Genomic DNA, 12,137 nt, shown 5'->3' with positions numbered 1-12,137 from the left:
GGAAATTAAAAAAATTATATATATTTTAAATTTAATTTAATAATAAATTAAACAATACATTTAGACTTTATAAAATAAATATGGAGCAAGGGAATTTCATTGTTGGTAGACAAATTCTAGATGTGGTGGTGGTGGCCTCTAAAGTCATTCATTCTATGGCGACATAATGAAAAATCTATGTTCATTAAGTTGGACATGGCCAAAGCTTATGACAGAGTTAAGTGGCGCTTTCTTGAGAAGGTTCTTTTAGCCTTTCGTTTTTGTCTAGATTGGGTGAGTTGGACTATGAGTTGTGTTACTTCTTCTTCATTTTTTATTATTGTGAATGGAGAACCTTCAGAGACTTTTGGAGCCTCCAAGGACCTCCGACAAGGAGACCCTCTATCTCCTTATCTATTTATTATTATGGCTGAGGGGTTGGGTCGTTTTTCTTAAGTTTTGGGTTTCTTAGGGCTTGCTTCATGGTTGGCACTAGGGCAATGGTTTTCCAAATCTTTCTCATCTTCAGTTTGTGGATGACACGACTCTTATGGGGATGGCTCGTATTTGGGAAGCTGAATCATTCAAGAAAGCTTTGGATACCTGCCTTGTTGGTTCAGGTCAGAAGATCAATGAGCAGAATTCTTCTATTTTCTTCTTTAACATTCCTTTGGCTATTCAAAGGCAGATTGCAACTATTTTGAGGTTTCAAATTGGATCACTTCCCTTTGTTTACCTAGGTATTCCTCTTGTTGTTGGTAGACAACCAAGGTCTTCCTAGCAGATTTTGCTTAATAAATTGCGTAAGAAGGTGACTCATTGGACTTATTGTTGGTTATCTTCTACTGCTAGAGTGACTCTTCTTTAGTCTGTTATTCAGGCTTTGCCTATTTACAGGTGTTTTGTTCAGGCTAACCCTTTGTTTTTCCTTAAGGAGTAGGATGCTCTCTCATGACAATTTCTTCGGAGTGGAAACTTGTCGTCTTCTAAGTGGAGCCTTGTTTAGTGGGAAATTGTGTGTAGACCAAAGAAAGAGGGTGGTCTTGGATTACGCTCTACTATTTTGAATGGGCAAGTTCTTGCAGCTAAGCTATATTGGTGTTGGTGTACCAATCAACATCAATTGTGGGCTCATATCCTCTTCCATAAGTATCTTCCAGGAGTTATTTCTTTTGATGTTCCTCGCTTTCCTTTGGAGGGGAGGGGTTCTATGGTCTGGAATACTTTGAAAGTAAGGGCTCATTTGGTTAAGAGCCAACTTTTTGGATCTGTCATTCGAGGTCACAAGCTTTTTTGGGGTTGGATTCTTGGGATAATCACCCTCCTATTCTTTCTTCTTATCCTCATATTCAATCCCTTTATGATATTTTTACTACTAAAAGTTGGGACACAATTGAGCATTATAAGGTGGCTCGGAATTGTATGTTGGTTGTTAGTTTTAGATGGAAGCACTCTTCTGAATGGCCTCCAAGAGGGTCAAAGGTGGATAGACGAGAGTTGGCATAGATTCTTATTGTTTGTGCTTGCAATGCTTTGGTGGGACATTATGTTTTGGCTTGGGTTGGCAATGATTTATCTGGAAAGTACTCTATTTCTATTAATTATGGGCAACTTAGCAGACAGATGTTTGGTGACACTAAGGTCCTTTGGTGAAAATATGTTTGGCACAAGTTTTTGTGGCCCAAGTGCAATTTCTTCACATGGTTGGTGGCTCAAAATCACTGTCTATGTGGGATAATTTGTGAAAGCATGTTTTTTATGACCCCTCCATGTGTGTGTTGTGCTATAATAGTGAGGAGAGTGTTTCTCATCTCTTTTTTAATGTTCTTTCTCTCGAGAGATTCGGCATTTTTGGTGGGAGGTGTGGAATAAGACCTATTGGCATGTCTCTTCTTTGGCTAAGTTCTTTGATCGTTGGGGCAAGGCCCCTATTATGACCTCTTTTTCTTCAAGTTGTTTGGGCTCTCGGTCCTTCCTTTATTATCTAGAATATTTGGTTGTAGAGGAACTGTCAGATATTTCAAGATGTGAAGATGGTGACTCCTTAATTATGGTGGAAAATTCTTCATTCTTTGGGAGAAACTGTTTCAACTAAATGTGATTTGATTGAAATAGTGGATCCTCGAGAAGTTGATTGTTGCAATCATCTTCATCTTCTCTCTCGACAAGGCCAGATCATGCGAAATAGATGTCGACATCCTCTCTGAAAGATATATAGGGAGGGTCATTGGTCTCCCCCTCCCCAAGGGGTTTTGAAACTCAACACGAATGGTTCTTCTCATAAGAACCCTGGTCATGTTGGTATTGGTGGATTTGGTCAAGATAGTTCTGGATTTGTTCAATTTATTTTTTTTTGTCTATAAAGGTCTTCATGCTAACAATTTGATGGAGGCTCTTGCCATTTTATATGTTGTGGAGTGTGGTTGTTAGCTTGGGTGGAGAAGGCTAATTGTGAGTCTGATTCCCATGTGGTAGTGAATATGTTGAATAGGCAAACTTTTGAAGATGTTAGTTGGCATTTGGCTTTGGTTGTTACACAGATTCTTAATTTGTGTGCTTCTTTGGATTCTATTACTTTCACTCATATTCCTAGGGAATGGAATGGCGGATTGTTTGGCCAAATGGGCCTCTGATCATGTGCAAAATTGGAACATTGTGTATAGAGGTCAATTACCTCTAGATTTGTCCCAAAAGTTGGACTACTTAGTGGAGCTTGGCAAAGCTGTGTAAAGCCCTTGCTTTGTATTTCTCTTGGTTTGAATAAATTTTTACCCCCTTTTAGTTACAAATAAATATAAGGGCTAGGATTATTATTTTTTAATAGAATTGGGGATATAATTGTAGATGTATAATGTTCTCAACAATAAAACATGAGAATATGGATATAAGCTTGTTCCTAATTTTTGTGCTTGTACACTATTTGGTATGGAAGGTGCAATTTTGTCTCTATCTCACAATTACGCCATTTATTATTGTAGTCTTTTAAAACATGTGTACTTGGAAAGATGTTTACTTTTGGAACTAATGCAGACCTAATAAATGATATTGGGTGTTAGTTATAAAAGGGCAAACCCAAATATATTCAAATTGAATGTCTATGACATCATATTTAGGCACATATCCTATGACACTAAACAACCCTAATAAATACTATAAAAAGGCAAACCCAAAGATATTCAAATTGAATGTCTATGACATCATATATAGGCACATATCCTATGACACTAAACAACCCTAATAAATACTATTAGAGGTTGGCTATAAAAAGCTACTAGGTGTTAGCTATATAAAGGCAAACCCAGAGATATTCAAATTGAATGTATATGACATCATATTTAGGCACATATCCTATGACACTAAACAACCCTCATCGTTGGTTATCTTCTGATGCTAGAGTGACTCTTATTCAGTCTATTATTCAGGCTCTGCCTATTTACAGGTGTCCTGTTCAAGCTACCCCTTTGTTTCCTTAAGGAGTTTGATTCTCTCTCACGACAATTTCTTTGGAGTGGAAACTTGTCGTCTTCTAAGTGGAGCCTTGTTTAGTGGGAAATTGTGTACAGACCAAAGAAAGAGGGAGGTCTTGGATTACGCTCTGCTATTTTGAATGGGCAAGTTCTTGCAGCTAAGCTATATTGGTGTTGGTGTACCAGTCAACATCAATTGTGGGCCCATATCCTCTCCCATAAGTATCTTCCAAAAGTTATTTCTTTTGATGGTCCTGGCTTTCCTTTGGAGGGGAGGGGTTCTATAGTCTAGAATACTCTGAAAGTAAGGGCTCATTTGGTTAAGAGCCAACTTTTTTGGATCTATCATTTGAGGTCACAAACTCTTTTGGGATTAGATTCTTGGGATGATCACCCTCCTATTCTTTCTTCTTATCCTTATATCCAGTCCCTTTGTGATATTTTTACTACTACAAGTTGGGACACAATTGAGCATTATAAGGTGGCTCAGAATTGTAGGTTGGTTGTTAATTTTAGATGGAAGCACTCTTTTGAATGGCCTCCAAGAGGATCAAAGGTGGATAGACGAGAGTTGGCATAGATTCTTGTTGTTTGTGCTTGCAAAGCTTTGGTGGAACATGATGGTTTTGGCTTGGGTTGGCAATGATTTATCTGGAAAGTACTATGTTTCAATTAGTTATGGGAAACTTGGCAAACAGATGTTTGGTGACATTGAGGTCCTTTGGTGAAAATATGTTTGGCACAAGTTTTTGTGGCCCAAGTGTGATTTCTTCATGTGGTTGGTGGTTCAAAATCACAGTCTATGTGGGATACTTTGTGCAAGCATGGTTTTTACAACCCCTCGATGTGCGTTGTGCTATAATAGTGAAGAGTGTTTCTCATCTCTTTTTTCAATGTTCTTTCTCTCGGGAGATTTGGGATTTTTGGTGGGAGGTGTGGAATAAGACCTATTGGCATGTCTCTTCTTTGGCTGAGTTCTTTGATCGTTGGGGCAAGGCCCCTGTTATGACCTCTTTTTCTTCAAGTTGTTTGAGCTCTTGGCCTTTCCTTTATTATCTAGAATATTTGGTTAGAGAAAAATTGTTCGATATTTCAAGATGTGAAGATGGCAACTCTTCAATTGTAGTGGAAAATTCTTCATTCTTTGGGAGAAACTATTTCAACTAAATGTGATTTGATTGAAACAGTGGATCCTTGAGATGTTGATTGTTGCAATCATCTTCATCTTTCCCCCTCCGCAAGGACAGATCATGCGAAATAGATGTCGACGTCCTCTTCAAAAGATATATAGGGAGGGTCATTGGTCTCCCCCTCCACAAGGGGTTTTGAAACTCCTCACGAATGGTTCTTCTCGCAAAAACCCTGGCCATATCGGTTTTGGTGGAGTTGGTCGAGATAGTTCTGGTTTTGTTCAATTTATCTTTTTTGTCTATAAAGGTCTTCATACGAACAATTTGATGGAGGTTCTTGCCATTTTATATGTTGTGGAGTGCAACTATCAGCTTGGGTGGAGAATGATAATTGTGGGTCTGATTCCTAGGTGGTGGTGAATATGTTGAATAGGCAAAATTTTGAAGATGTTAGTTGGCATTTTGCTTTGGTGGCTACATAAATTATTGATTTGTGTGCTTCTTTGGATTCTATTACTTTCACTCATATTCCTAGGGAATGGAATGGTGGATTGTTTGGCCAAACGAACCTATGATCATGTGTAAAATTGGAACATTGTGCATAAAGGTCAATTACCTCTAGATTTGTCCCAAAAGTTGGACCACTTAGCAAAGCTTGGCAGAGCTATGTAAAGCCCTTGCTTTGTATTTCTCTTGGTTTGAATAAATTTTTACCCCCTTTTAGTTACAAATAAATATAAGGGCTAGGATTATTGTCTTTTAATTGAATTGGAGATATAATTGTAGATGTATAATGTTCTCAACAATAAAACATGAGAATATGGATATAAGCTTGTTCCTAATTTTTGTGCTTGAACATGATTGTACACTATTTGGTATGGAAGGTGCAATTTTGTCTCTATCTCACAATTATACCCTTTATTATTGTAGTGTTTTAAAACATGTGACAGAATGGCCCTCATTTGCTGGTTAATAAACGTTGTTCTATCACATTTGCTATTGGACCATTTTGCGACACTAATGACTGCGAGGTCTCGCCCCTTGACTACTCTAATTTGCTCTTGGGCATTCCATACCAATAGCACTATAATGCGCTTTCTATGATGCCAACCGCAACACCTATAAGCTCCATAAAGATGACCAAACATATGAACTCACCTCTACTACAATACCTCTTCCCCATACTGCGTACTTAAAAATAAGTTTACTTTTGGATCTAATGCAGACCTAATAAATGATATCAGATGTTAGTTATAAAAAGGCAAACTCAAAGATATTCAAATTGAATGCCTACGACATCATATTTAAGCATATATCCTATGACACTAAACAACCCTAATAAATACTATTAGAGGTTAGATATAAAAAGATATTGGGTGTTTGTTAGAAGAAGGCACACCCAAAGATATTCAAATTGAATGTCTATGACATCATATTTAGGCACATATCCTATGACTCTAAACAACCTTAATAAATACTATTGGGGGTTGGCTATAAAAAGACAAATCCAAAGATATCCAAAAAATCATTATCTAACTATATCTACAAATATTTAGCATGTGGCATTTCATGTGTTTCGTATCAGCAATAATATTAAATTAAATTTCTGTAAGTCCTTCCTCTCAATTACATTGGCTTTTTATAATTTCTTATAGTTTCATATCAACAATACTATTTCATTTCTTTATAAAAAAAGGCATACCTACTTAAAACTTGTAAAATCATAAAATTCTTTAGGTATGTCCTTTTTATAAAGGCGGCTAAAGAAGGGTAAACACTTCCACTATAAGCTCGAATGGGTGCACTTACAAACAGAGAGCTCATCCTCAACATAAACCATTAAGAAAATATCACAATGAAATAGGGCTATCATTTAATGGTTTCTATATCTGAGATGCCCTTTTTGATGGATGGAAGAAAGTCCAAAAATCTAATTAAAAACGCCCAAAAAAAACACTTAAATCTGTTCTGTCATACGTTATCTTTATTTAGTCAAATCCTTCAAATATATTAAATAATTTTTCATAACACCGTCATTTTTTATATCCCTGTAGGTGTTCATTTGAAACTAGCAACACCATTTTTGCACAAATTTCTTATGCAGTGCTTTTCAACACTTATAAGCAACAGATGACTGAGAAGACCCTCTGAACTCACCTGTTCATGAGAGCTTTTTCACATTCATGACATATTCACTGTTATAGTACTTTGTAGAACGTCTATATATAGCCGTCATGGCTAAAACAGTATAGTACATATACTTAAAACATAACATAAATGTCATAGCACGATATTTAGAAAATAAGTGAGATCCCCTGAAGAACAAGTGAACTGCTAAGCACTTCATTGGCAGCCTGGGAAGGATGGAAACTGTCCCAGAAAACATAGGAGGAAGCATTGGAACATGTTCCAAAAGACTTTTCATTGCAAAGAATTGATGTTTCAATTATACCTGTCCCGCAACAAGCCCTTCTAGTCTCTGCAAACCCTGGCAATTGTTGGAAGAAAAAGCATTTATCAATGGATTATAGAAAGTGATCTATAATATTGATGTAAATTAATGTTATATAATTGAATTAAGATATATCATAAAAAAAATTGTGATCAGAAATATTGATTTAAGTAATTTTCTAACCAAGAAAAATAGATATCCAATTAAAAATCTTAACTACAAAATTTTAATGAAAAAAAATCAGAAACCATCTCTCACCACATTCACATCATTTTTGGTGCAAAATCTAGTGAGAAACTAATGGGTGAAATTGATGATGAATTGGGAATCTTCACCACAAAATTTCTCATGAGCAAAATTGTGGCCAGAAACCCTAGCTCTCAACCACATTCTCATCATCTTTTGAGCAAAATCTAGTGAGAAACTACCGAGTGAAATAGGTATTGAATTGAATTAGGAATCTTTACCATTGTCTGAAGGGTGCTTAACGATGTCTAACAAAGCAGTGTAGATGTCAAACACTGCAATTTTCAGCCCCGGCAGCTTGGCTGCTAATCCTTTTACTGTACTGTTGAGCTTGCGGTTGTAGAGCAGAGCATCCTGATTCAGGCGGGTGACACAGTCGTTACTGCCGTGTCCGAAGAGGGTAATGGCAGCTGGTAGGCATCCCATTGGAGGAAGAGAGGTTATTCCAATTCTTCTACCCCCAAATTTATACAGAGTCTGCTACGAAGAAAATAACCAACAACAAAATATGAACGAGTGAATGAGACATTCTGGGCTCATGTTACAGAAATAAATTCAAATACAATTTGCAGTGACAAGTATAACTGCGTATTTGAAATGAACCCGATGAAATTCTACATAGAACAAGCATGACTGCCAATTGATCTTCATACCCACAAGACTAGATTTGTTCTCTAGTGATTTTATCCCAGTATTAGTTCATGCTAAAAATAATATATTCTAAAACATGATATTTAACTTTATTATATTACTATCAGATTTGACTGCATAATTTATTGATCCATATTTTTATTCATGGGTAGTGATTGGCATAAATTTATATTGAGAGAGAAAGAATGATTCACTATATACTTTACCTATCTCAATACAATTCTGAATCGGATATAATTCCCAAATCAAATCAACTTCACTTACTATCGCATTTATATAACAAAATACAAAGCTTTCTGAAACAGTCACCTATCTCAATGCTATCTTAACGCAGATATGATAACTAGAAAATTTCCTAAGATCAAATCCACTTCACTCACTATCATATTTAAATAACAAAATACAAAACTTAAAATATAATTTTAACAAGTCCACTTCACTTACTATCATATTTAAATAACAAAATACAAAACTTAAAAATAATTTTAAAACTGAACAACAGAATAAAAGAATTCCAGTCAGTACAAGCTTCATTACAAATCTGCTTTCATTTAATTCAAAGATGTTAATGCACATGTACTCTCTATCTAAACATCAGAATGTACCTTTACACAATTTTTTAATTAATTAAAAATTAGAATTATTTATTCCTCTAATTTTGAAACTTAGAAACTACTTATTTATTGATCTAATAAAAGCAGGTTTAATGAGAAATGGAAATTTGGAATGAGAATTGCCTGAACAAATCTTGAGACCATTGGTAATATAAGAGTGTCTATGTACTGTGGAACGGTGAAGGTCTTGAGGAGAATAGGACTAATATAATAGTTCTGTACAAAATCACTGGCACCAGAACTGAGGATGTACAGAGCCTGGGACACGGTAGATGAAGCATTCTGCTGTCCCACCAAGCTTGTTAGCTTGGATTGGTATTGATGGAAATACTGCAACTGCTGTGTCAAGGATATGGCATTCTGTAAAACAAAAGACAAACCAAAAACCCTTTAAAATTACATTGCCTGAAAACAGTAACATCTATATTAAAGTACAAGTTTGCCTGAAAACAGTAGCTTTCACATGAAAGTATAAGTTTGCAATAATCATACGTAGAGCTTTGCAGTTTCATCATATATGCCAGAAGCTCCAGAAGCGAAGTTTACTCCAGTGATTATATTTTTACCAGAGGCCTGAGGGCTGAGATAGGCAGGTGGGAAGGATGTGAAACCCAATGTTTCGGCTGCAGATCAAAACAACTCAAATTTAAAAATCATGATTTCAGTCCAATAACCTGGTTTCTTCTGGATCCACTATCAAACTCACAAAATCATCACAGCATAACAGTAAAAATTAAGGCAAACTTGATGAATTTGTTACTTCGCTTCTCACCCATAAACAAGGGAAAATAGCAAAAGAGAAAAAGAAAAAAAGACAGATAAAGAGCAACACTAGACTAAGGGTTATGAAATGAAAATACTTCAATGTATGGAAAATGACTTAGACCAAATCTTCACTCTTAAAGAAGAGAGAGCTATCATACCTAACCCCTTAAATTCCATTCTTTAACAAAAAAAAGAGGAGCAAGGGTTATGAAATGAAAGTACATCAGTGTATGGAAAATGACACAGACCAAATCTTCATTCTTTAAGAAGAGAGAGCTATCATACCTAACCCCACATTACATATTTATCGCATATCTTAAATGACAACATCATCCAAAATTTTGAGTACCTTAAAGCATTTGGCTTATTAAGACTTACCAACCAGTAGAAATGATAAAGCAAATACACTAAAACACAAGTAAATCATGATACAGTTTCATACAATCAATGGTTAAGATCAGTCATGGCAGTGTTAGATCATTGCATCTCACAAACAAACCCTGACTGTCCAAGGACAATCAACCATTACATATGATTCTACCCTCGGTCAATGTTATCTAAGTAAGAATGCTAAAACTACAGAGTCCTCTCAGTCTCAAAAACAAATAAAAGCAATAAAATTGAAGTACCCACAACATCGAAGAGCTCTACATGTAATAAATTTGAGAAACACTTCTAATACCTCAAAAGCAAAGAAACTCAAAGCATTGAAATGTGAAGAGTGAGTACCTACATCAGCTTAAATCTTTAAATTGAAGTACCCACAAAATCTAAAAGCTCTCCATGCAATAAATTTGAGAACGACTTCTAATATCTCCAAAAAATAAAAATAAAAACTCTAAAGCATTGAAATGTGAGTAGTGAGTACCCACATCAGCTTAAATCTTTCTACACAATAAATTTAAAAAACCAAATCACGGCAAAACTTTTTTAAGGGATAAAAATAAGAAAATCTACCACCCAAAACCTCTAACATAAAAAAGATTACCACCCATATCCTCTAAAACCATTCGAGACTTCCTTAGAGGATTTCAAGCTTTATAGAACTTACAAACATAGTCTGTAGCCAGTCTTCCATCACAGAACCTGCCTGTTGGAACATGGGTGTCAAAATCCCTGCCATAAGGAGGAAAATCACTCTTAACAAGAGTGTACAAGTAGTTATTGTTCCCCACATCCACAGTGGAATCTCCAAATATATACAGAGCAGGCACAAGTTGTCCATGGACACTACAGACCACCATAGCCAGACAAACAGCAATCATACACAATGGCCTTAACATAGGCCTAGGTCCAAGAGGCCTTACTCCTATTGGCTTACCCATAGATGACTTAAAGAGCTTCTGTAATGGAGATGAGGAATCTCCAATTAAGGAATCAGTAGTGGTAGTGCAGCCTGCACTGAACTGAACGTGGATGGAGAAGCCACTTTGAAGCACTTAATAATGGCTGAGCTCCTTTATTGTGATGGCACGATAGTTTAATGGTCATTAAGTATCCATCTAAGATAGGAGCAGTAGGTATGGACACTTTAAAAAGCGTTGGTGATGATCATAAAGCCTGAGTGGAAGTGTTAGGCATCTAAAATAATGAGCATGCAGTGACCATGGATTGTACTCAAGATTGCACTTACTAGATTTCTCAAGGTTTTTAATTGATCAAATGCTGCTTTAATGCGATTTCATGGGAGACATAATAAACATTGTTTGACTTGGCAGTTGCTCTAGCTTCTACATTTTGCCAAACAAGTAGTGAGCACTGAGCCATAAATATTGGCTTTATCTGGTTCATTTCTTTCTTAGATTGTTAGTATCTCTATTTGGTGGTGTATGAAATACTTAAATAGTTTGTTAAGTTATGTCTATCTGAAAAGGATGAGTATTAAAGTTAAGGTTCACTTTGAGTTGTCTTAGTCACTACCCTCACTACCAACTTTATAACATATAGGTATATAGGTCTAAAGTTATTATCAATGTAATGGTGAAATTGTTAGTTCTTTTTAATATTGAGATTTTTATTATTGAAAATTTAATATAATTATATGTTGATAAATGATATATTTTTGGATGGGGGATTTATCATTCATGAGGCGGGTCAAGAGCTAAGCACTCACCAAGATGTGATCAGTGGCTAGTTCTTTAAGAATCATTCAATTTTATCAACAAACCAAGAGCCCATTGACATAAATGATATATATTTAACTTTTAAATAATAATAATTATTATTATTATATATGTTTATTAATTATTCATTATATTTACTATTTTTTTATTTGAATATTCAATTTTTCATTTTTCTATTTGTCATTTTTTTGTTTCAAGTTAAATTTATACTATATAACTTTGATTCTATATCATGTGGAATTGATCTTCAAAATTTAAAAAAATTAATTAACATTTAAAAACTTCAATTAAAATTTTTCACTCTCACCCATAAATCAACTATGTAAATGTTTATGTGGAAGTAAAATATCCAATCAATCAATTTTATTACTATTTCGTCTTCAAAGTTGATTAAATAAGTTTTAATTATTTAATTAATTGTTCTTTCTTTTCTCCTAATATTAATTAAATAATATTTAATTTTTCAATTAACAAACCAAATTTTTCTATTAATTTATTAAAATTTCCTAATTTTTAATCCTAAATAAATGAATTCACCTTTAATTTATTTAATCCCCACTCTTGTTTCACATGATTTAATAAATATTATTATTTAAATCCCACTTTGGCTAGAAAATCTCTACTAATCCTTACACTCAAAATTCATTAAGAAAATATCCTTGTTTCTTTACCCTTCATTTCACAATCACTTAACCAACACATCCTTGATT

At 34.9% G+C, this 12,137-nt stretch overlaps 1 protein-coding gene across 1 annotated transcript; it reads right to left on the bottom strand.

The window, feature by feature from the left end:
• Nucleotides 1–6,527: 6,527 nt before the first annotated feature.
• LOC131073798 (GDSL esterase/lipase At5g03810) lies at nt 6,528–10,803 on the bottom strand. Its single transcript, XM_058010310.2, has 5 exons — nt 10,356–10,803; nt 9,032–9,162; nt 8,663–8,899; nt 7,496–7,751; nt 6,528–7,064 (listed from the first exon to the last, which is right to left on the bottom strand). Exons 1-5 carry the CDS (start codon nt 10,627–10,629, stop codon nt 6,871–6,873), a joined length of 1,092 nt encoding a protein of 363 aa, XP_057866293.2. The 5' UTR covers nt 10,630–10,803; the 3' UTR covers nt 6,528–6,870.
• Between the last annotated feature and the right edge of the window lie 1,334 nt (nt 10,804–12,137).

Source organism: Cryptomeria japonica, chromosome 9, assembly GCF_030272615.1.
Source record: "Cryptomeria japonica chromosome 9, Sugi_1.0, whole genome shotgun sequence".
Taxonomy (NCBI): Eukaryota; Viridiplantae; Streptophyta; class Pinopsida; order Cupressales; family Cupressaceae; genus Cryptomeria; species Cryptomeria japonica.
This window is presented reverse-complemented; position numbering and strand designations above follow the sequence as displayed.